Source organism: Hirundo rustica, chromosome 3 (genome assembly GCF_015227805.2).
Source record: "Hirundo rustica isolate bHirRus1 chromosome 3, bHirRus1.pri.v3, whole genome shotgun sequence".
NCBI classification, from domain to species: domain Eukaryota; kingdom Metazoa; phylum Chordata; class Aves; order Passeriformes; family Hirundinidae; genus Hirundo; species Hirundo rustica.
Genome location: NC_053452.1, coordinates 75,093,177 through 75,118,485, shown reverse-complemented (window position 1 = coordinate 75,118,485; position 25,309 = coordinate 75,093,177). Strand labels below are relative to the sequence as shown.

General features: G+C 39.0%; 2 protein-coding genes across 6 annotated transcripts in view; both read right to left on the bottom strand.

Moving 5' to 3' along the window:
- Window positions 1-542: 542 nt before the first annotated feature.
- Window positions 543-8,385, bottom strand: COQ3 (coenzyme Q3, methyltransferase). 5 transcript variants are annotated; one of them, XM_040060089.1, is made up of 7 exons: window positions 8,359-8,385; window positions 6,950-7,047; window positions 6,429-6,581; window positions 6,163-6,262; window positions 4,351-4,593; window positions 3,016-3,175; window positions 543-1,613 (listed from the first exon to the last, which is right to left on the bottom strand). In XM_040060089.1, exons 1-7 carry the CDS (start codon window positions 8,368-8,370, stop codon window positions 1,396-1,398), a joined length of 984 nt encoding a protein of 327 aa, XP_039916023.1. In that variant the 5' UTR covers window positions 8,371-8,385; the 3' UTR covers window positions 543-1,395. The 5 variants fall into 5 exon arrangements, with proteins under 5 accessions (XP_039916023.1, XP_039916020.1, XP_039916022.1 ...); XM_040060086.1 differs by lacking the exon at window positions 8,359-8,385 and adding an exon at window positions 8,001-8,092 and having other exon boundaries at window positions 6,950-7,073; XM_040060088.2 differs by lacking the exon at window positions 8,359-8,385 and adding an exon at window positions 8,001-8,092 and having other exon boundaries at window positions 6,950-7,043.
- Window positions 8,386-10,190: 1,805 nt separating this feature from the next.
- The window catches only part of PNISR (PNN interacting serine and arginine rich protein), a 35,366-nt gene continuing 20,247 nt past the window's right edge, over window positions 10,191-25,309 (bottom strand). Inside the window, exons 2-12 of the mRNA XM_040059464.1 lie at window positions 24,681-24,799; window positions 23,273-23,458; window positions 21,201-21,424; window positions 19,346-19,532; window positions 18,892-19,082; window positions 18,322-18,459; window positions 17,196-17,295; window positions 16,437-16,490; window positions 14,979-15,149; window positions 12,375-13,476; window positions 10,191-12,134 (exon numbers count right to left, since the gene is read on the bottom strand). Of these exons, the coding sequence (XP_039915398.1) occupies window positions 12,104-12,134; window positions 12,375-13,476; window positions 14,979-15,149; window positions 16,437-16,490; window positions 17,196-17,295; window positions 18,322-18,459; window positions 18,892-19,082; window positions 19,346-19,532; window positions 21,201-21,424; window positions 23,273-23,458; window positions 24,681-24,768 (2,472 nt within the window). The 5' untranslated portion in view covers window positions 24,769-24,799 and the 3' untranslated portion in view covers window positions 10,191-12,103. The remainder of the gene's footprint in view (window positions 12,135-12,374; window positions 13,477-14,978; window positions 15,150-16,436; window positions 16,491-17,195; window positions 17,296-18,321; window positions 18,460-18,891; window positions 19,083-19,345; window positions 19,533-21,200; window positions 21,425-23,272; window positions 23,459-24,680; window positions 24,800-25,309) is intronic.

Sequence of the window (25,309 nt, the reverse complement as noted above, 5' to 3'; positions counted from 1 at the left end):
AAAACTGCAGCTGATAAGAGGTACTAAAGTGTATAAATGAGGATGTTAAGACATCACTGATGGGGTTCTAAGGTTAAGCTGCTTCAACTGAGGAACCTTTGGAACTATTTATTTACTGGCATAGTGGCTTCTCCATCACTGAACTCTTAACATGATGAATCTTCTTCTCAAAGCCAAGCTATAGCCCACAGAAATATTATGAAGCAGAACTTATTCATGCTTATGGAAGCGATCACACCAGATACTACTTCTTAATGTTTATTAGCTATGAATTAGTACTATTCCATTATAAATTAACTATATTCTTCTGGGCATCATCAAATCCCTGAGGAACTCAGATCTGAAGGCAACATGCAGATACAGCAAGGCAGAAAGAATGCAAATGTGTAGAAAACTTAGCACAACTAAAACAGGGAGAAAAATGTGGGGGGGGGGGAATGGGGGGGGGAGAAAAAAGTTTCATTTTCCTTCCTGCAAATAAAAACAAGACACCTTTCTAGCTGTGTACAAGCTGAAAGAAAAACGAGAAAGAAGGAAAGAGATGCAGTCATAGACACACACGTGACACTTTATTTAGAAAGCTTTGTTTCACTGTAAATGACTTTTCCTTACCTGGGCTCTAGAACATTAAGAATAAATAGATATGGCAGCTCAGTTATGGGACAGACTGCTAATATGTCATTCTTCTAGCATGGAGCTCTGGTTGCTTAGTAAAATTTTACCTGCAGCTTTTCTTTATTTGGGCAGAGGGAGAAAGTTGAACAGGCACAGATACAAATATCTTTATGGTGAAGGGGCTTTGACAGCTGAGGCACTCTGGTCTCAGAGACTCTTCTTCCATTTCAGTTACCTCATGTCAACTGCAGAAACAGCAGGACTCAACAGTAAAGGTTTGATATTTTATTTCCCTTCAGGAAGAAAGGGCGTATTACAGGAAAAAGTGTTTGCAAATCTTAAGTGCTTCATATATTTTTACAGAGTTGAGTATCTTAAATACTTAAGGCATTTTATTTATTGTACACCATCGTGGTTTTCAACTCTCTACGTCTATGCCATTATTCTATGGAGATCTGAGTCCCAGCAGGACTCAAAACGCCACCACATAATAAAGCTCCCTCCAAGCTACCAACAGAATAATTTGCATTTCCCTGTCCAACAATTAGAAACTACTTCCTCATGAAAATACTTGTATTTTAAAAAGCTTTGCTCATTTCAATCTTAAAAGATTCCTGAGGTAGTGGACACTTGATTTTTTTGAGACTGCCCTAAATATCTGGCCAAAAATAGCACAAGTATTATTGATGCAAGCAGGAAGGCTGTTGTTAGCAAAGGTTTTATTGTGTCCATCTGAGTAAAAGCTCATTTTCTGTTCCGGTGACAGTCCATCACCACACATCAGACAGTGCTATCTGGGACAGTGGCAGCTGTGCCAGCTGTGGCTGAGCGCTGGTCAATGTCTGTCTCTGTGGGAGTGTCTGTGGCGTGTGACTGTGCCCGAGCCCCAGACTTCACTGCATGCACGGCGTAGTTCAGGCTCGTGCTCTCCGTCCAGCTCCAGGAGCCCGAGAGCGGATTGTACAACATCCCATTCACGGTCTTGACTGAAAAGCCATCTAGGAAAGAAAGAAGCCACATAAAGCAACCGATGTTCTTAAATATTCTAAGTCACTGCAACATCAAGCTCTTTAGAGCAAGTCTGAAACATGCTTCTTCCTCTGGGCTGGGGGAAGCTGGCCTTTGTCAGACAGCCCCACACAGAGTGGCACAGGAATCACTGGTGACAGCAGGTCCTGCTCCCGGCAGTGGCTCTCTGCCAGGCCATGCACCACCAGCAGCTACAGGGCTCTGCTGAAAACGCCAGCAGCCTCACACCTCCTCATCTGGCTGACTGGTAACGTTTTCTGCAGGTGGAGACATGCTTCAGATTGACATCACACACTCCAAAATCAAAATCTGAGCACATCGTGGCAAGGATTCTTCAGATTCCCTTTAGGACTGGAAAAATGTAAGAAAAAGGCACGTGAATGCCGTCAAGGACTTGGTGCAAATAAAGAGTGATTTATTACTCCCAGCTGAGCAGCACTCAGTCCACTGCATGGGTCTACTGTGTCCCAGCAGGATACAGGATGGAAGGCAGAAAACAAACACCCTATCAAAACAAATCACTCCACTGCACCTGCTTCTCCTTTCAAAGGAAGAACTGAAAGAACCATCAGTATTAGTCATATTCCTTATGGCATTACTGCAAAGTGCCAGGAAAAGACCTTGCCAAGAGAATAGCTCCACTCATACTTCAGTTTCTTTGCAGTGAACTAGAGCAAAGTGAAATATTTGGTGAGAAGGTTTTAAAACATCTGTTGTGAAGGAGGGCAATGCAAAGAAGTCTTCCCAGCTCAGTGCTTTGTCTATTTTAAAAGCAATCAGAGCAGGGTAATTTAATTAGAAGGAATTAAAAACAGCATCACAGAGCTTCTCAAGAGCTGACTAATGAATTTGTGGTAGGTTTCATCTTCACATTTTGGAAGAAATCTTTTAGTAACATAATATGAACAGAGAACATGGAGCAGCAAACCAAAAATAAAAACGCCTCCTCCCAAAGAAAGGTGACAAACAATGCAGTGGCAGCAGGGCATCCCAGAGTGCCAACACAGTTATTTCCCCAGACCTGACCTAGGGCTTATGAGCCACTTCACAGCATACATTCTGTCACCAGAACACAATGGAAAACATTGGAATTTTTTATTTAGGCTGTTAAACAGCGGGCAGCTGCAACAGTGATTTTGTTCAAGTAATCACTGCATTCTTAGGATTCCATTTAATTTATTTTATGCAAAATCCACTAAGCAGGAGTGTCTTTAAACCAGGAATGACACTCTTAATATACAGCTGTTAACTCAAGCAGGAAAAGCTGTGTACTGTTGCTAGCCCTCACCCCGCCTAACTTATCCCTTTACCATTTCTACGGGGACCACTTGGATATCTCTCTGCATTCCCAGCATCTGGCCTGAAACTTACTTGATTCCAGGAGGCGCTCCAGCTCTTCAGGGGGAACAAATTTCTCCCATTCATGCGTTCCTTCTGGTACAATCCCCATTATTTTTTCTGCAACCACAATTCCCAGGACATAGGACAATTTTGTTTTATTGATTGTCGTAATGAATAAAGAACCTTCAGGCTAATTAAAATATTAAAATGTTCAATTAGAAAAATATTTCAGTTTTTTAAATTGTAAATTTAATCACATTAAGACAAATAATTTGTCCATGTCAAAGTCTACGCAATGCAAGAGTAAGAAGTAATTTCATCCCAGGATAGATATTTATAACAAGAAAGTATATAATGTTCTAACCGTATGTTTCAGGAATCTTCAAAGTACCAACATAATCAGGTCTTGGGTGGCCCAAAAGCTATTCCCTAGCCCAAAGAACACCTAGAAAAGTCACTTATAGTATTTCCTGTCCAGGAAATGGATAAATAAAAGGTATTAAAGCATATACAATATATATTGTTTAAAAAACCCCCAATTAAGCAAAAAATCAAAACCACAACCCGCTTTTTCAATTGAAACCAAAGTAAAATGTGAAATGCTTCCCTAATTTTTGAGACAGCTGAATGCCATGCCATACTTGTTTTAATAATTAAATGGGCAAAAAAAACAAATCCCAAAACAAATTCTAAGTCCTAAAAGGCCTGTTTGTTAGAAATAAGGGATAATTTCTTTGTTCCTAGCAGGCTAAAAATTAGTCATACATTCCATTGAAATAATTTATATTTCTTCTGATGACCAGAAAGATAAAGAGATTAAAGAAAAGCTCCCACTTGTGTGCTGAGCCTACCATCCTTCTTTGCAAATAAAGGTGAAGTATCAAGATGAACAGCCACCTGATTATCTCCAAAGCTTAACTAGGAACCTTTAAAAGCAATCCAGGATTTCATCTGATGTGATGCTAGTGCTGGCATAAAATCTTGTGTCAGAAACATCATTACAGAGTTTCCATGCAGTCTGAGCCACAGCTGTCCATCAAAAGCAGCACTGCCACATTTTCTCTCACCCGAGTGAAATCAGATGCACCCAGATTTCTTAATGTCCTATGCAATGCAAACCTGCACTGCCTGGTAATGCCTTAACACTTTTCTGAGGCAGAGTTGGGGAAATAAATTTCCCCTAACTGTGGTTACTGAATTTGGGAATATGTATTTGCATCATGGAGAAGAATGGAAGGCACTTCTAGAACATGCTTTTGACTTAGTGGAGAAATGTGTGCAGATGTGTTTTCATACTCCTTTTAAAAAGCCACAATAATAAAAGAGAATAAGTATTCTCAATAATGAAAGCAAAAACTCTCTTACCTTTAACACCTGAGAGCAACACTTGATAAACGTTTCAAGGTCAGCCACATGCTCCACTACTTCAGAAGCTACAATTACATCAAAGGTTTCCATAGACTCTTCCACAATCTCCTCCAGTGAACTGGACTTGTACTGTATTCTCTTGGCCAGGACCGGATCAAATGACTTGTGTCGATCTGCTGTTCTAATGTTGTCCTCCACAGGATCAATTCCAGTAACTGAAGCTCCCAGTCTACCTAAAGGCTAATAAAAAAAGAGTGTCATTTATTCTCTGCATGAAAACAATTTACTTAAAGGTTTCTGAAACTTTGCAATGTACATTGCAAGATTGTACAAGATGCAGAAAGCATCAACACAAGACAAACAACAGCAAATTATGAGCTCTGATCCAGTAGTTTTATTTTAAATGTTTATTAAAGCAAAAACACCCTTAGATTTGGGAAAGATGGTGTTAATTTTATTAGAAAATTAGTTACTGGACTATACGCACATCTAAACTGTCTTTTAGAATAATTTCTTCTCAATCCATTTTGTTACACCAAATAAAGATTCCTTCCACTACTACTCTCTGATAGAGGAAAAACAAAGGGGGAAAATCAACACAGTAATTAAAGGGGGAAAAACAATGCTGTATTTAATTACTGTCATTACTTTCTTCAACATCCACCTGTAATTGTAAATCCTCATATCTTTTTAATGGTTACTTAATATATGATTATCTCTGTGACTTTCTCACGGCTGAGAACTAAACACTGATGTTTACTAGGATAGCATCAGCCTTGGCTGTCACTCAGGCTTCTCCAGTGTCTTCTTACTCCAAGGTTAGCACCTTAGTCATCACCTCTCCTGAAACTGAAACAGGCTGCAGAACATGACCACATGTATGATATTCCAACCGGAAATTCACCAGTTGTTCAGCCTGAGAAGGTGATGCAGCACACTGCTTTTGCCAGCATTGTTAGAGAGACTCCTCTCACAAGACTACAGGATTTTGCTTAAAATAGGAGAAAAAAAGGAAGAAAACATGGAAGAGATTCAGGTCCCTTTGTTACACCTCACTTCATATCCTGATGAAGTTCCCAGAGTAAGTCAGCCAGACCTGTAACACTAAATTCACAAACCATCCCTAGTCTGTTGATGGGACACAGCACTCTGTTCAGAGCCTGGGGACAGTGTTCCACCACAAACAGTAACTTCTCAGTCCCAAGTTTGTGCAGACTTCTCTGGAAGCCACTGTAACATCAGCCCCTGTACCACAGCAATCTCTACTGACACAGGAGAGGTATGATTTGGGTGCTTGATATTATTCCATGCATTTCCCCTGAGATCAAATCAAAGGTGAGAATCCCCACTCCCATATAAAACACTGAAGATAAGCAATTCAAATAAATGAACGTGTAAGAACAGGTTTTTAACAAAATTACTTCTTTGGTAACGAGGATGTCACGATTCCAAGTATTCTTGCCTAGACTCATAAAGCAAAAAAAGAAATATTCAAGGACTTTTTCATCATTCTTCCCCTCTCCTTTACTTTAGAGTGCTTGAAATCTTATTTTCCTGATTTAGAATCCCAGAATTTTAGAATTTCTCATTACCAGCTCCCTCATTCTCTGTAAACCACCACCACTATGCTAACCAAAAAATCTATGAGGTTTTTTTTTGTAAGAGTGCACTGCACTCTACTCAGTAACTAACATAATCACAGAAAAGGTCCTCCTTGGAGGATTAAAAATTAAGCAGAGTAATTAGTACAACAATTCAAATACCTTGCATGCCTTTTAACAAAGAAACACAGAGTGCAGTGTTTCTTACCTCACTCAGCAGTCCTCCACCACAGCCCACGTCCAGAATCTTGATTCCAGAAAGTGGATTTCCCAGATGATAATTACTACTCATGCTCAACAGAGTATCTCTGAAAGAAAAGGGACGTGATTAAGGTCAAACCCACAAGGTGCTTTAGTAGATGCAATACGTAGTTACCGTAAGTACTGGTAATTGGCTTTTTTTTTTTTTACAATATTTTCTGAGGTCATGCAGAAATAGTACATATTGAAAAAAGTCTGTCTTCAAAACCATACCTAATAAATGGCACTCTAATATCATTCATAGAATGAAGGGCTGCATATTCTCCTTCTTCATCCCACCACTTATGTGCAAGGAGCTGGAATTTTTTCATTTCCTTTGAATCCACTGATGAGTGTGAAGTGCTGAAAGGTCTCTTCACAGTGAACCTGAATAATGAAAGCTGAATGTCATTACGCCAACACTAATATTTCATGCCAGCTGAAATATAGGAAAAATAAATAATGCATCAGAAAATGCAAAAAGGTAAAACTCATGTTTCTTTAGAGATTTAAGTTACACTCGTTTAGTAGCATATAGATATTATACACTGTATGGGCAACATATCTTCCCAAACAGATGGCTGCATGTCTGTAATTTTTCAGTTGGCAATTAGTAAAACCAGAACAGGCCAGATCAAACATTCAAACGTGAGATATAAAAACAGCTCCACGTGACACTGTCACGAAGTCAAATGAAATTGATACAGAAAAGGGTAGCCCTTATCACGCATGATTATTTTAGATACAATACTTACATGTTGCTTTTCATTTCAGTCAGAGAGACAGGCAAGGTACTACTGGATTTCAGTTGTCTTTTCCTGTTGAAGTCTTGAACGATACCTCTCAGACCTGTCTGAAAAGACAGATCAGCATAGTCATCTGCATAAATAAAAGACAACCAAATGGAAAACATCAGCTTTACAAGAAGTCAGAGGCAAAACGTGTAGTTGTAAGAGTGCTGCTCTAGCACAATACTAACCATGCAAATCTTTGCACGTTTGCTCACTATTGTACTTAGGGTGTTGGGGATTAAATAAAAGCATGTATGCTAGTTCATTACCCCTGTACTCCTCAAATTATGTATGCACCACCCCTATACTCCTCAAAACAATGCTACGTTCAGAAACTGAATGGAAAAGAGCTTTTTATGCAACTGAAATGTTTCAGTGTAAGTTTCCCCAAAATGTTTACCCTGACCGTGAGCTGCGCACTCACACACACTCACTCACACAGTCAAGCAGAGCTGGGCTCATTATGTGTTGGAATGAGACATACACAGCTGCACACTCATTCTGCATTGTACGAACCGGTAAGGAAACCTAAGCAAAAAACCTTCACGAAGGGCGCACAGACAGGCTAGGGACAATATTCTGCAATTGTTCTCCACTCCTGCTTAGCCGATGCAGAGCTCTCCCCAGCACGGCGACCACTGGCTCACATCCAGCTGCTGCCTGGTCACCAACAGCCCCCGAATCAAAGCAATGCCTCGCTGTACCCAGAGTAAACCACCCTCTGACGATGATTTTTGGCAGCAGCGATGATGGAGCGGTCTAGACACCTCCGGACTGCAAAGGAGGCGGCAGGGGAACACCACCTTCCCGACGGGCCGGCGCTGATAGGCAGGGGGTGCCGTGGGACGCGGCCGGCACACACACGCCCGGAGCCGCCGCCGGCGGGAGGCCGGCGGGGCCCGGCCGTGAGGGAGCCGGCGAAGCGAAGCCCTGTTACGCCGCCCCTGCCGCCGGCCCCGCCGAGTCCCTCCCTCCCTCCCGCCCGCTCTCCCGCGCCCGCCCAGCGCCCGCTCACCGCCCGCGGCCCCCGGCAGCGCGGCCGCCGCCCGCCGGCGCCGCAGGGCGCGGGGGAGCGCTCGGGCCGCGCCGCCGCCCCACATGGCCGCGGCCGCCGCTCTCGCCCCGCCCCGGTCCGCGGCTTGTGGTGCCGGCTTGCCTCGCCGGGCGGGCGCCGGGAAGGTTCCGCCCGGGGCTGGGAACGGAGTGAACGCCAGCCCCTACGGTGGCACTTGTCGCCGGGGCTTCACCTGGAGTGACTCTGCTTAAATGCGTGCCCCCTCATTCCCGTGTCTTGGAACACGAAAAGACCCGCAAGCAGAGGCTCGTTCGGATGACACAGCGACGACCCCACAGCTTTCGGTCCCTTTCGTTACCAAGAAACACATCGGGTTGCAGGGCACGGCACGGAGTCCTCACTCCGGGGCAGGCTCAGGAGGGAGGCGATCCCAGCGGCCGGCACGGCGGCCTGGAGCAGAACCTCTGGGCGACAGCATGGCTGGGCCTGGGGCAGGCTCCTCATGGGAACCATCCCAGCTGGCATGCCGCTGCCTCTCCTGAGGCTGCCGTGTCACGGCTGGCAGATGAAGGCCAGGCTGTGGCCCGGGAAGAAGGCTGCCTTCCCTGCTCCCCCGCAGGTACTGCTGCCCAGGGCTCCGAGCTGAGGTTCAGGTGAGCGGCCCTGGCAGTTCACAGCTGACACACACAAATGGAAAAGCATTAAGCCAGTTTTTTAAATGATTAGTTTTCTGACATTTTATTGAGCTGCAGGTCCAACAAGAACGCCCAGTGCAAACCAAGGCTGTCTGGAAGGCAGCAGTACAGAGCAAGGCGAGGGTACGCCGTGAAAGCAGAGCTGGCAGCGCTCCTGTGCCCGCTGGGTTCCCTGCCTGCCTGTGCAGATGCTGGCATCCGCAGGCAGGAGGCACGGCCTGCACAAAGCCAAGGGCAGGATCATCCTCCAGGCTGCAGGAAATTTGGAGTGGTATAACCACTGGTAGTCCTGGCTTGATTCCCTCTAGTGCCAGACTGCTTTATGAACTGACCTTGCTTGGTACTACAACCCTCACTGTTAGAAATCTGCCTGTTTACAGGTCTCCTCTAAATACGGTATAATCCATGTAGTAGTTAAAGTTTGGATTATTCTTTTTAAAGCTAAATAAGGACTGCTGAAAGGGCTCAAAAAAGCTTGTCTTGACAGCAATTAATATATGGCAAACCTATAGTATGTACCTGCCTCACTTTTCTACTCACCTGCTTTCTATCCAACAAAGCTCATGGTGCACTGGAATTACGAGTTATTAGTAACACCTCAGAGATACTGAGAAAAAAAAAGAGCTCCAACAAATCCTTGATGCTAAAATAGTCTCCTTAAGAGACAAAACCAAGCCTTCCTTCAAAGCATACATCCTCTTATTATTCAACTTTATTACTTGTCATTCGTTCAGCAAAGTAAATGCAAAATCTGAGCAAGAGAGCCAAATCTTACGTTGCCATTGCTTTTATATTTGTGATTTTTAAATTGGTTACAAGCAAGTAAACACATGCACACTGGCAACGTATTCTACTTAACAGGACAAGCTTGTTTGAAACTAAGAAGTAGCTATTCCATGAGATAGTGCCTCAAGTACAGAAGAGAGTTATTGGGCCATATTTCAAAATACATGTAGTTGCTCAATCTTTAAAGTCAGAATATTTACTCAACTACTCTTATTTGGCCTATCCATGGGCCACAGCTAATTCTTGTTCTAACATAGTGTAGCAGGCACCTTGGGGTCCATATGGACATTGGTTGTATTCACCTTCAGGACAATTTGCATGGAAATCATTGTTCATTTGATTCCACACCATACCTTATTTATTTAAAAAGTTTTCAAGGGCAATGCCTCCAAATGTCATGTTGCTGCACAACATGCAAAATCCTATGTATTGCCTACCCTGTAGTGCATTGGAATGGTTTTGCAGCGTTTATTTTTACATGACACATTCCCATTTTTGTATGCATTTGCACATTTTAGGATCACTTCAGATGTATGGAATTAAAAAGAAAGGGTTGTTATTTTAGCCTTTTCTGGTGAAAGACATTTGTAAGAGGAGCTTCCAAAGCCCAAACAAGTTTAATGTATGTGATGCTGACAGGAGTACCGACATGTATTTAATTATTGAGTGATGAGTAGGCCATTGTAGTAAGATTTCTGAAACAGTTAAATACAGAGATCGTATGCTCTTTTTATTGGCATACAGTCACTACCCATATAAGTGCATTTGTGTCCAAAAATAATTTTCATATTTACAGGAAGTGACAGAATTCCAGTTGTTGGCAGAGTATATAAAGCTTTTCATACACAATCTTTTTTATTATTAGACAGAGAATATAAAATCTGAACTGAAAATCAAATTCAATGCATCCTGGAAACTGTATTCCTCAACAGCTTTTCTTCAGCTTATTTCTAGTTTCCGTCTCTCACAAGACATCCTTCTAGGACATCTGAACTGTTATGCTACCTACTTTCCAAAAATTCCTCACTCTTACCCAGAGCCAAGAGTGCAGAGAGATTGGATCAATACATCATTATTTATATTCCTACCAATGCAAGCAAAAGTTGTGCGTTATAAATTATGCCTTATTCTGCTAATAAATATGACTGCTTACTCTATGTGAAAGATATAATTGGGGGGGATGTTATAATTTAAAACTGATTACTTATCTGTAACAGTGTTTTGATACACATGCATGTACTCACCACCAATTAGCTTGCTTATTAAACACATAGTTAAAATGCATTTCTTTGCACTGAAACAGTTTTTCTGCATCTTATTTATAAAAAAAATACAGTGGAAAAAAGCTGCAAAGCTGAATTCTGATTTAGTTAAATGGATTATCTGTTCACGAAGACATGCTTCACAAGTTTCCTGTACTAGTGTAATTTTTTCTGAGAAGATACAACCAATCAAAGAGAACTTGGATGTTAGGCTTTTTACCTCTTTCACAACTGGTGTCATACCAGACCTCTCCCTGAGTTTATGTTCTTCTGTAAAAGTCACTGGCCTAGAGCTGGGTATTGTTGGTTTGTTTTTGAACTTACATTATTTCACACTCTTGTTTCTAACAGCAATAGTCAATTTCCTTAAGTAGGTAATCAGTGACCTTTCACATTATGGTAATATTAAAACCAAAAATTTAGTGGCATTGCTAATACATTAGTGTATCAGCTTTACATGAGTCACAATTCTTGTGACACTAAGAACCAGCTTTAATATTCACTATGCATTTAGCGCTTGTGCCAAAATGTAAAGTTAACCTATTGTCAGTTTACCGATGTGTACTGAGTGACATCAATAAACATACTCCATAAAACTTCTAAAATTCTGAGATGTGTGTAATGTTCCTGAACATCCAAAGGTCTCTCTGAAAACTGGGTGAGGAATATAGTTCCAGATCTTAACACTGCCACATGAGTTCAGTTAATCGCACATATTCCTAAAGGGGTTCAGTCTGATTAAGTATAGCTTGTATTACAGTGACCCATATTTTACACACACAGCATATAGTACCAGCTAGACAAAAAAAAAAAAGAAAAAAAGTTATTAAAAAAATCTCTTACACATATCTAAAGAAAAATAAGATGTCTTTTCTCTGTTCTTCCACACCCCGAAAAAGTAATCTCATCATGTCCATGGATTACAAGTGTTTCACGTTAAATCTTTTTCAAGTACTTTAAAAATCTGTTATACCAAAAAAGCTGCCTTTTTCTTTTATTTTTAAGTACTTTCTACCATTTACCACAAAATTCAGGTGCAAGAATTTTAAACAAAAAATGAACTAAAGAGCTTTATTGACATCACAGTACATTCAATAGTAATTTTAAGAACATTACAGCTGAAAGAGAATGGCCTGTTTTATAGTCTTAATAAGCACTACCGTTCTTGAAAAAATGTAATACAAAGAAATCCTATTAGGTATTTAATTCTGAGCAGCATTTGGAAAAAATACACCTATTTACACCATAAAAAAAAGGATTCTGGTTTCACCTACATAGCCACAATGTGCCTCTATAATGAGACAAGCCTTTTATAACTCATGGAATTTTTAAACATCATAGCACTGGTGCCATAAATTCCTCAGCGTTTGCGATGAAGAGGAGTTGTTGATCTGAAAAATAAAGGAAAAGGGGGAAAAAGTTAATTGGAAAAAATAAAAGACCCCCAAACCCACACACACTTTAGGCTTAGTAATTAATAGTTTTAAAAGATTTTCCAAAGTTACTTTCGCCTAAGACAAAATGTTTAATAAATACCATACTTTATTAAAAAAGTTCATATGCCGTACACATGAAGACGAATATAAAAATACTTTTTTAAAGTCAGACAAAATACTTAAAAAGTATACTACCTTGATCGTGACTTAGACTTGTGTTTGCGGCTTGCCTTCTTACCAGACCTTTGAGATTTCTCCATGGAGCATGACCGAATATGCTTCGATTTCTTAGCCTTCTTTTCTTTACTACTTCCTGGTGATTCAGAACTACTCCTTGCACTAGATTCAGAGCCTGATCGTTTTTTGCTATCTTTGGTAGTAATTTTTTTGCTTTCTTGTCTGGAATCCTGTCTTATTATTTTCACACATATCGAATCACTGCGAGAAAAAGTTCTTTCACTGTCTCTTTTTCTCTTTAATCTACTGTCATCATGATTGCCAGCCTTACTTTCTTTTTCCTCTTTTTTGGGCTTATCTTTTCTTTTTTCCTGATCTCTCTCCCTTTCTCTGTTCTTTTTTTTGTCTTTATCTACACCTCCACCCTGCTCCTTCTTCCTTTCTTGATCTTTACCCTCACTTTTATGTTTGTGCCTATTTCCAGTAGGGCTTCTACGCTGGTCTTCGGCTTTACGTCTGTCCCTGCTCCTGCTGCGGCTCGCACGGTTGGCTCGCCGGTCTCTTGAGCGGCTGCCGCTTCTACGTCTATCCCAGCTTCTCTCTCTCGAAGGACTCCGATTTCTCCGCCTCTCCCCTCTTTCGGCACTGTGATTTCTACTAGATCTTCTCCTTTCCCTTATTTTCTCCCTGCTCCTACTCCTCTCTCTCCTGTTTCTGTGGGAGTAACTCCTGCTTCTACTGCGCCTGACTTTATGTGACGGCGTCCTACTGCGACTGTGTCTCTTCTTCCTTTTGGGAGAGGAAGAACGTGAAGTGCTGCGACTGCTACCTGAGCTAGTGCTATACGATGAACTGGATACTGTGCTGCTACTGCTGCTGCTCCTGCTATTGCTGCTGCTGCTACCACTGCTAGAGCTTCTCGACCCATTCCTTCCTGTCCTCTCTTTACCCTCCTTCTTGAGTTCTACATCAGGTGCAATTGCATTTGGAGATCTCTTCTTTTCATGAACCACATCTGCTTCAATTTCTTTTGCCTCCTGTGATGCTAAGTTACTGTTTTGTTCTTTGTTGATAAATTCATTCATCTCTTTTGAAACTTTTTCATTTTGTAGCTTTTCTTCTGAAAAAAAGAGAAGTACACAGAAAAAAACATGCAATTAATTTAGAGCAATGTCAGTAATTTCCACACCATTAATACTGACAAAACCGAGTTTCCAAGCACCTCTCATAATACTAATAATTAAAACACTGCCACCATACCAACTACTTAATAACAAACCACTCTTTTTTTTATTTTCTTCTAGGAAAGTTGTCCTCTTGGTTTATACAAAGTGTAGAGCCCAATCATTTTAGAAGTCTTGATGTTATTTCATGTTTGAGTGATTTAAGACGAAGTTCTCAAATAAATATCCTGGAACACCAGAACTCCCAAACTGATCTACACACAAGACTTTTTCTTTCTGCAACTTTTCTGCACACCTGAGTCTCTCCCTTTCTCCTTCCTACAAGACTCCTCATCAGTACAGCAGGAAGTACTGATGCCTCCTTGCCTTTCTTTGAGCCCCATTCATCTGGATTACTGTCTGGTCTGAAGAAGTTGTATTTCTCACATAGTGAGACCCTCAGAGCATTCCCCAGAGGTCTCCAAAATAAAAATTCTTTTTATTCAACCTAAGATCCTTTGCATCACTACCAACTTTATCTCCCCATTTTAAATCGAATCCATAAAAAATAACTGATACACATTTTTTCCCTAAAAATGGTCTTTTGATGTGGGACATCATTTCCTGAATTAATTTAGGGAATAAAACTGCATCCAGAAACCCAGAGTGGTCCAAATGGCAGCTAATGGTCAACTTAACTCAGAAAACAATTCCAGCTGATCCTTGAGTCATTAGGCAAGACAGGCAGAAGCCAGGGTATGTTAGAAGATGCTGTACTGTCCATTAGAAATCTTCTGCCTTTCCAAAACACTGCTACAAATGAGACTGCACTGGCATTCGTCCGTATTTTGGATGTATAGAATGAGCTGCTTTACACTCTTAGGGTTTTTTTTTTCAGCAAATGGTCCCACAGAGATATCTCCACACTGACATCCTGCACTAGGAAAACAGAGGTCATAGGCCACCACTCAGTCACTCTCCATATGGCTATCCTGTTATGCATACATCTTCCAACACTCAGAGATGGGAATATTAAGAAAACCAAAAGTTTATCTAGTCCAGACTTTTATTAAGGGCTCCATATGTCTTAAGGCCTTTAAATAAAAAGTTAAAGGAGAAAACCATCAATTTTAAGTTCTATCGTAATACCACTTTCACCTTCAGCCTGTGAACTTGGTTTATGACTTCTTGACATTGCATCCATCTCTAGACAGCTCTTCAGGGTGACTTTTGGCCTACATTATTTGTACAAAAGGACAAGCCTTACCTTGAATGGAGAAACAGAAGTAAATCACAGGGGTCTGGGTTTTTTTCTAAATTTGAACTAAAACCACATTATTTATAAATTTTGTTTTTTTTTTTTTTTTGCTTAAAACATGTTTCTTTGCCACCAGTTTACATACACTAAGTGGTAAACTCCATGTACAGTGGCACAGTAAGAAGCCATTGTATGATTTACCTTCTAGCTGTTTTTCTAGAAGTAGCTGCTGTTCTCTCTCTTTTCTCCAAAACGCTTCCTGTTTTTGCCTTATTCTGTGTCGTAATTCCTCATCATCAGTATCAGATGATTCAGAGCCTCTGTCACTCCTCTCATCTTCACTGTCTCCTGATCCATAACCACCCAGTCCACCTGCGTGCATAAAGTCCAGTCTATCACGAGGAAAGATTAAGCTTTGTTCTTAATACTTCTGTGAGGCAAAGAGGAGAGTAACATTGCCCTTCCTTCACTTCCTCGTCTCTGAAGAAGTCACTTTATTCTGGTAAGTGCCAGTGCTGTTTGCCAGTGTGTTCAAGGCCCCCGTATCTGCATTGATGGTCACTGTCTGCTTCTACTCCTCTGGAACAGCTTGTCTGCTTTCAGCAAGCAGTCACTGTGACCATGGTACTTTTTTCCATTGTATGGAAAGGCAAAAAAGCTCACTGTGGAAACTGTAACAGTGCCTGCCTCTGTATCAGCAACGAGACAGAAAATGCCTGGGATCTTCCCCAGAAGACAACTCTGAAATGACTTCAGCTGCCTCCGTAGTCCAAGGCTACAGAAATTCTGAATGCCATATCAATTTTTCCACATGATTTAGAAAACACTGCACTTTGACAGATATGGAGGTGGAATAGAAAACAGACTTTCTTCTCCCCCAGATATATTTGTAACTACTGGATTGATAAAGATAAAGTCAATTTAAACATCTGACATGGATTTCTTTCAGTCTGAGGTCCTTAGGATCTTTACTGAGTTAGTTTTGAAACATGAATACTTGTGATGATAACATTCAATTTAATTCATCAATATTCCATGTAATGAACACATAACTGATCACTGACACTGCTGTAGTATGCTTTAGACGATAAAAGTCATGTTGGGAGAAATCTCTTGCAGTTGGGTCTCAAGCTGGAATTTCAATCTCTCTCTCCTGTCTTGTTTCTGGCAGTGTATGATATGGGAGCCTTTGTGTTTATGTAGCTTTTCAATAAAACAATAATTACAAGGATTATAATATTTTTATATATAGACTTGCACATTACTCCTCTATCAACTTTCCCCTCTGGTTTGCATGGATCAAAACAGAAGAAAAATATGAAACAGTATTCCTTTCTTTGAAGGCTGCAGTGTGCTTCTGAAACCATCAGACTTTGAAAAGTAAATTTATCTAAAATGTTTACGTCTTTTCAAAATTAAGGCAAGATTCTCATACACTAAATCACACTGCCTAGTCCTTTACTCCAGCAACTATCCCACTTATATATCAGTAGGATCACCTGTGGAACAAACAAAGGTGCTGATAATGATAAAGTTATCAGAAAGTGACCCATACTCCCAGGCAATTAAAATCGAGTCTCAAAATGCAATTTCTAGAAACGCAAGGCAAAAAGTCAAAGTCCCCCTTTAAGCCCCCTCAAAAATAAGGAACATACTTACCGAGTCCAGTGAGGGAAGCCAGTGCACTGGACTGTGCCAGCTGTTTTGCAGGAGCTTTGTATCACATCAACAACAGGAACAACATGTTAACACAAATAGCCACGATTTCATAGTCATGAGTCTATGGTATTGTTAAATCTACTACTATTGCTGTTCTTTGGAGGGAGAGAAGAAACATTAAAAACGCATCATCCATTTAAAACCACGTCTAGATTTTCTGACCATGAAGATTTAGAATTTAACTGCAAATTAACAGTGAACAGAAAAAACCAAATATATACTCATTAATCACTTTCCAAGTTACAGCATCTGCACATCATTTTCAACTTCAGTAGTTACACACTTAGATTAAGTATGTGATGTTAAAATAATCTGTTCTGTAAGTACAATACACGTTAATAGCAAAAGCGAATTAATTACTAATTGAGGACTCAAAGTTCATCTCTTTTCACTTCTGAACAGCTTTGAGATAAAGATGATAGTAGTAAGAAACAGCTACAACTCAAGAGCCATTGACACACAGGTACCATTTTAACTGGAATGAATTGTATGAAAGAAATGGAATAACTCAAGTAACTCACAATACAGTGCACAGGACGACAGTACATGATTACTGGATCTGAACTCTACCAAGTTGGATGCATTATACTGGAATTGTTCTTGAGGGAGAACTATGGAGGTTAAATGTTCTAAAGACATGCAAATACAGAATTTTTGCAGAAGAAATTAAAAGAAAAAAACCTCCCCAACCCGGCATACCTTTAGTTGCTTTACGGTGAACATCTTTGGCCACATAATAGATTTCTTCATTTGTGACATCTAAGAGAATCTCTGTCAGCAGCATTTTTGTCAGCATCATCTGAAGAAAATTGCATATACAATTAAAGGCCAAAACATCTTGAATAAATGCTGCATTCAAATTATATGCACACAGCTTCACTTCTTTTGATGACTGTGAAAGTGGTCTCCTGCACATTTTATTTAATGACTTCTTTCAAGAGACATGACTAAAAAACCAAAAAAAGATTGAAGCTGTTTAAACGTGACCTGATTTCACAACTTTAAAGTTTCCATTTTGACTGTGAACTGTGTCCACATGTATTGCACACAGCTATCCAGGGCACTGATCCTAATGTCTAAGATGATATAACAAATGAATATGTAAATCAGAAATATACTTAGACTGATTCCAATTATTCTTTTTTTTAAAAAAAGTACACTTTTCTGACTGGTCTGCTGCTGTAAAGATCATCAGAGGTTACTTATATAGCATCTTATTATTACATATTTTCTACAAAAATTAAAATGGTGGTTGCTAGCACTCCAAGTCCTTTATGTCTGGCCACATGCTCTACAAAAATGTATTCATCAAACTTAGTAGAATTCAGGGCCTTAATTAACAAGGATTCAGTTGTACAATTTGTATTCAACTGTGATTTCAAATTATGAAAGCTGTGCAGACACAGTGAAATTATTGCTGATTTAGGGTTGTAGTGCTTCCTTGCAAGAATACATTTCTTAAATTCTCTTTCACAGGAACTGAGGTTGAAGGACAGATTTGAAATGGGTGCATTTAGTCACTGAAAGTTTTCAGAAATTTGATAAGTGAAGCAAAACCATAAAATTAATAAAGATCAATGCAAAGATTATAGTCATTACAGCCTTTCACTACTGTGCTAAATGTGAGTTATATAACCAATATCCTTGTTTGTATGAGAAAGCCAGCATTATGAAGAGACATGAATATATAACCCTGCTTTACTGTACAAGGCATGCTGTACCTCTATTAACAGTATCAGGCATCGAAAAAGCAATTTACTTTGATATGCCTGAAAAATATGATCAATTAAACAGAAGAACTTAGTGAGAACTACATAATTAATACCATTTGATACTCCTTTTCTTCTTCTGTCATTTCTGGTTCACTTTGCTCCTCTTGAGGAGCTGGGGATGGACTCCTGCTGATTTTCCCAACACTTACAGCTTCTGTGTTTTCAGCATCTTCATCTTCCTCATCACTGTCCTACAAAAACAGCATCATACACTTCAGGAAAAACTTAAATATCAAGCTCCTTAGTTTCTAATTCTAACAGTCAGCTTCATTTACTTTGTACTGAAATATGAATTAGTTATCATAACAACATTAATTTTCTCCCTTCCTTAAAAATATGCAGGTACCTGTACCCACGTAAGCTAAGAAAATACTTAGTTGTCAGTTCCTGCCAGACACGTACTTTGGACTACAAACAAGATAACTGCTAAAATTAAGGCAATGCAAGGTTTCCTAAATTGGCTCAGTCTAGCAAATACAGGTATCTGAATTTTTTCAGCTGCTGATTATACCAATAAAACCAATGAGGTAATCAGGACACAAAATCTCTCCTTTGAAGAGACTAAAAAATCAATCCCTTCCAGGAAATACAAACCTGAACAAAAAATAAACCCTGCTACTTACAAATTTACTTCTCTGAGGTAACCGTGGGCCATCCCCTTCTTCAGCCTCCTCACTTTCCTTTTTCTCTTTTTTAGACATCTGTGAACGTTGCTGCTCCATTCTCTCTTTTTCCAATTTTTTCTGTTTTTCTCTTTCCATCTTTTCCAGGCCCTCACGAATCCAGGCAGGCAGAGTTCTACGCTTCACAGCATCTATATAAGTAAGGTTTACAGTTTTGCAAGATGAAAAAAACCTTTCCCCCCAAAAAGGAATAAAAATATCCCCAAAACAAAGTAAGACCCCCACCCCCATCAAAACAAGGCCCACATCTCATTGTGGCGAAAAAACATTTATAACGGCTTTTTCTTTCCCTCCTCTTTTACTTTCTATTAAAAAGAAAAAGGTCTTCAAATCTTGCAATTCTTTACAAAACACAGCTTTTACATTTTTTCATTAAGGAGTGGTTAACATGTACCAATCTGTGGAGGCTCCTGCTTCACAGGCATCGCAATAGGCGAACGCTGTCGATCTCTGAATGAGGGTCTTTCCCTTCGATTTTGAGTAGGTGCAGGAGGTGCTGGAGGACCTGGTGGCCCTGGTGGTCCTGGCTGCCAATAAGGTGGGTGAAATCCACCTTGAGGTGGACCAAAAGCAGCCCCATGCTGAAAGAGTAATGCAGTTTATTTTTCTTCACGTGGTAACACTAAATGCAGCATGTGAGCAAGTTGGTCTACAAAAATCCATGCAAGTACGAATCCATGATTTCTATGCTACTGAGATCACTCAATCTCTTTTACTGTGGCCCCAAAGAAACAAGTTACTATCAAATACTTAATGACTAAACTTAGACTTAAGCAGGGATACTTAACAAACCTGAAAGGGCTTCAACCAACCTCCTTCCATGTTGTGCTAAACACTAAGCTCTATAATCACCATATATCTTCATCAGTTCTGTGCCAGCTTAGCATCGGACCATGCAGTTAAACAGTGTACAAAACCAAGATTCAAAAGTCTAGATATATTAGCAGCACTTTAACTACAGCATGAGAACAAAAATTTAAAATTCAGCCTTTTATTACATAAGAATTTTGCACTGTGCACTTTCCAGTAATCTTTCACAGATCTTATTAATATGGCTGATGAAATTATTAAATGCATAAATATGCAATCTTAGTACAGATCCTGGGTTCTGGGCAATCTGTATACGATCCAAAAGTCCTAAGTCTTGAGGCATAGATGAGGCATTTATTTCAGTATTAACTACCCAGAAATGCCTAATGAAACTATTTAAGAAGAGAGTGTTAGGAAAAAGGGTATAGTATCAATTAGTCTACTGAGTATTTAAGTAATTTATACTAAAGCACTCTCCACTACAATTTCAGGTTAAGCATCTCTAATCCACTGCAAAACAAGTTTTGTGTAGTATTTAGAGAAGCTACTTTCAAGAGTTTGTCCCATGACAATAAACAAAAATTATAATAAATTCATGTACTAGAAAATTATTGGTTCCCTATTTAACAATACTGTTGAACAAGAGAATTTTTAAGAGGAAAAATAATCTAGACAGATAAAAATAGCCTAGAAGATAATAAAAAAACAAAAAAAATTCTGCCCATATTCCCTTGTATTTGTTTATGAACAGGAGGTAGGTTTTTAAACAGCTAGTTTGTCATTTATATCAGGAGTTTTGAAAGAAAAATACTGAAAATAGAGGGAAGATACAAAACTTCTTTCGTGTTTAAAGATCTGTGCAATGCACCCTGCTATTATTAGTGATAAAACCACCTACTTGTTTATTGTACTATACAGCTTATATGCCAGAATGAAGAAAAAAGTGGATATGATTTTTTTTTTTAGAAATACCATTGTTTATTCAAAGAATCACAGTAGATAGATATGGAAAAGATCAATGGATCATCCAGTCTATCTATCTCCCTGCAAATACAGGACTGTTTCCTGTAGAACATTATCTAGCATATTTAAGCATATCTTTCTGAACTTTATTTTTTTTTCCTTCTCCTCTTTTTAACACCAAGCTACATAATATTAATTTATATACTGGAACACAGTGATTCATTTTAATATGCAGACAACAGCCATTTCTCATAACTACCATAGAAAAAATAAAACTCTTTGACCTCTGAACAGAACTGAGAACTCTAAAGTCTCTTCTGGCAAGTGTTTGGTTAAAATGTATCTTAGCAGATAACAGATTCTGTAGATGTTTGTAGAACTGAAGAATGAAAGTCGCCGCTAGATGATATTAGAGGAACACATCCATGGAAGGGACTCTGCGCGTCTACAACATTAAAGTAACAAATATGTTTCACCTGATAGTCAAACTGGTTCACTGGCCCCATTGCAAAGTTATCGGGAGGTCCCCCAAAGTTGTGATTGTTCTGGTTAAATATATGCCTGTTGTCAGGAGTAAATTCCCCACTGTCCTGACTGTTGCTGTCTTCAGACGGAGGAACAATTTCCATTTGAGCTGGGGTTGGAGTCATCCACTGCTGATCTGGAGGTGGGTGAGGGGGTTGGTGAGGCATTCCCCATTCTGTTTAGGATTTAGAATACAATTCAATACCACATTAGTATTATTTATATGAGTCACCAATCACTCAGTGTTCTTGTATTTATCACAAAGCTCCTCAAAGCATCACAGATGATAAAGCAATGAAGAATCATCAATCTGCAGACTGTATTCTACTGTCTCAATAATTTCTTCAACTAAATGAAGGAAACACAAATAGCTATAGCTGAACTGAAATACGCATTAGGGGGACAGAACTGGACAGGCACAGACATCCTGTAAATTTGTTGGTATAAACTTCTAGTGATAGTGAATTCACCACAAGACTTACAAATTGCTTAAACTGTTGAAAAACTGCTCCTAGTTCTCTATGTCAATTTTGAAAGCTAAAAAGAAGCTATTTTACTATTTTGCATAATAGACTTGAAATGCCTACTATGGAGAGAAAACGGTTTTGTAAGCAGCACAACCACTGAAACCTGTGCTCCAAAGCCTTGAGTCCTGATAATGGATGATTGCTTGGATTGCCCAATATCTAACAGAGGTCCTAGAATAAGCTATAACCATAAGCCCTCAAACATACGTTACAATTGGCTAACAGAGTGAAAAGGGTCTAAGGAATGAATTAATAGCTCATGTGGCCATAAATTTTGACTGACTCCTTAAAAAGACCAAATTTATGTTCACTATACAGATACTTAATAGACCGTGACAGAGCTGCCTTGTAACTCGCACCAATAACAGAATTAGTTAGTATCTAGCCTCTCACACTAATTCCTCCCTTCCACCCTGTCCTTTAGCACATTTTTAAAAAATTTTTACTGTCCTTCCCATCTGCATCATAATTGGATCCATTACTGTAGCAACTAAAAAGTGTTATCATAGCATTTCTATTTCTGTGAAAATTTCTACTTACTGTATAGAAATACAGCTAGAATATACTCTGCCACATAGAAAAGTTTAAAATTCTTACATGTACCTACAATAACTTGTGCAGGTAGGTAGGTGAAACATCAGGGCTATCTCCCTTTTATTACACATGTATAAAAACTACCAATAACATATTAAGCCTACTTATATTAAATGTTGCATTTTAATAAATTTGGATAGTGACAGTGAAAACTGGGAATGATATTCTTTCAACCATTAACAGACTCAAGCATGAAGTGCAGTTTTCCCCAAAACAACTGAAGACATGCACACAGGCTTACTAACTATCTTGTTCATATGCTTCAAATTGCATTATATTTTAGTATAATTGCATTATACTTTACTATAATGCAACTTGAAGCATATGAACTTATATACTCATAATCCAACTTTCAGAAAACAATTTCAGAAAAATTCTTAGCAGAAAATATCATTTCTATCCCATTCTTCTTACCAATAGTATCTTGTGAAGTCTTAAAAGGAAAATTAGTTTTTGGAAAAAAAATGAAGTTTTGAGGAAATTAACAATTACTGAAAACAATCAACACTAACAGAACAATCCAATCAACGTCAACCTAACAACGATTGAAAAATGCTGACAATCAGATACCTAAGTTAAAAAAATCCTAAGTATATGAAACATGAAAAAAATATATTTTTCATACAGAATTTTGCCAATCTCCCTTTTTAAAGATTTTAAGACATCTAAAGCCAGCATCAGTTATACTTTGAACTCATTCTACATGTCAAGTTCATGCCAGAAGCAGGTATTACACTACAGGAGAGGCAACAGTAGTTCTCTAAGTAGGAGCTGTGATTAATAAGTCAACTGGTTTTGGATTTTGAAGCCTGAGGGACAGGGCATGTTCATACCAAAAAATGTCTGACAAGAATAAAATGAAGAAACACGAAAAAAAGGAATGAACAGGAAGGGAAACAAACCCGGCTGCCACATTCTGTTGAAATTGGGATCCCCCTGAAAATTATTATGGTTGTTTGGACCAGACTCTATTGCTGAAATATCCTGTCCGTTTGGCATCATTCCTTGTTGTTCCACTACGTTCTGTTGCCCTGAGGCTTCTCGCTGAGCAATCCATGCTTGAGCTAGCGCAGCCCAGTCAATCTGGCCTAAAATAAACAGAGGAAGTTAAAAAGGTTAGAACTCACATGTCTGAAGTTTAACACTGTTTCTCAATTACATGTCTTACTGCTCAAGATAAATGGGCAACATTTACCTTCAGCAAGCACTGTGAGCACCATTTAAACTTATTCACAGTGTACAGTAACAGAAACAAATGTCAGTGTACAGACTTGCTGAAGTACAGTTTCTCTGCACATGTTCAAAATGTCATAAGGCAGATTATTTACATTCACATTAGCACTGAATGGGTGGCAGTAATGTGCTTTTTTCACAAGTGAGCTAATTTTGACATCAGAAATTAATATACATATCCTTAAATTATAAATTCATAAAGATCTGAGAGTAAAAAAGATACATAGATAGAAAAATATTTTTCAGCGTACACTCTTTGTATAACCATTGCCATATATATTATGTTACAGTTCTCTCTCCCATTTTTTTTTCTTTACTGCCATTCCTACCAGTAAATAAATTGCACTCTCAGATAAGAACATTAGTATGTCTTCTGCTTATTATCAAGTCAGAAAAACTCTCCAGTGAATTTAACAGAAATTAAAGTGACAGTAAAACCCACATGCCTGATCACTTTGCCTTAGTATTAAAGACCCCTGCACTTTCATCCATTTCTCTTTTTCTCTTGATATTTTGAATTTTTGCCACCTTATTCTCAATTTAACATATATTCTGTTTTACTGCTTAAAGCATTTGGTGGTTTTGGTGGGGAAAATAAATTCCAAACAAGAGGTCATGATTATCACTGCTGTAATCTAAATCAAGAACTCCATTAGTCTTCCGGTGAGGGTTTTTTCTGTATATATAATCTGCATTAATAATTCTGCCACACAGGTACTGAATAAAAAAGCAGATTTACTCAAACAAAGGATTTAGCTTGGCTAAAGAACTGACAGGGATACAGATCTGGAAAATGAGGTCTAAATGTTGATCTGTATGACTGGCAAAATGTTGGTAATATTTGTGTAGGACAACTCAGGTTTCTTGCCTGTATTTGTGTATTATATATTAACTATGTCAAAACATTTGGAACCAATGTATGTCTTCCATGTTTTCTAGGTCAGAAAAGCATCATAAATGTATTATCCTGAAAGCAGCTACAAAGGCAACTATGAGTCATACTCTGTTATGAAGATGAAAAAATTTAAATGACAACACATTAAAAGAATTAATCCATAAAGCTTTCTATATACTTACTTGGATCTTGCTGGTGCTGAAATGACTGCATCCACTGCTGTTGGTTCAAAGGCCATTGCTGCCAAGGTTGTCCACCTTGATCCCACATCTTTTAAGTCTTTATATAGTCTATATTTCAACTAAAAATAATAGTTGTATGTTTAAATAGATGCCCATGAAATATCACATAACTGAAACTTACATAACTGCTGATACAGTTAAGCCTTGCAAAGCAAGCTGAAGCAATGCTGGCTTAGTATTTTAAGCTGGAGGAAATGGTTCATCCTTTAGAGTAATATCTGAAATATTACTGTAAGATTTCAGGAGTCTAGTATGCTCTCTGTATTCTCACAAAGAAATTAACTACCAAATGATGTTCAAGGAGAGATATGACAAGTTTGTATGACAAGATCTCATCTGGCAATAAACGCAATTTAAAGCAAGTCAAAATATAAAAGGCATGATTGGTATCTTTGCCTGCTTCTTAGGGAGAAGATGTGTATTTCTCTAAACAAGTGTCATGCAAGGCTGTTATGCAAGACAAAAGTCACCAAATGGTAAAACACATTGTTAATGATTGCACAGGAGAACTGCACAGGTACAAGACAGTGCCCACATGCATGTTGTGCATTGTACAGACACATTTTAAC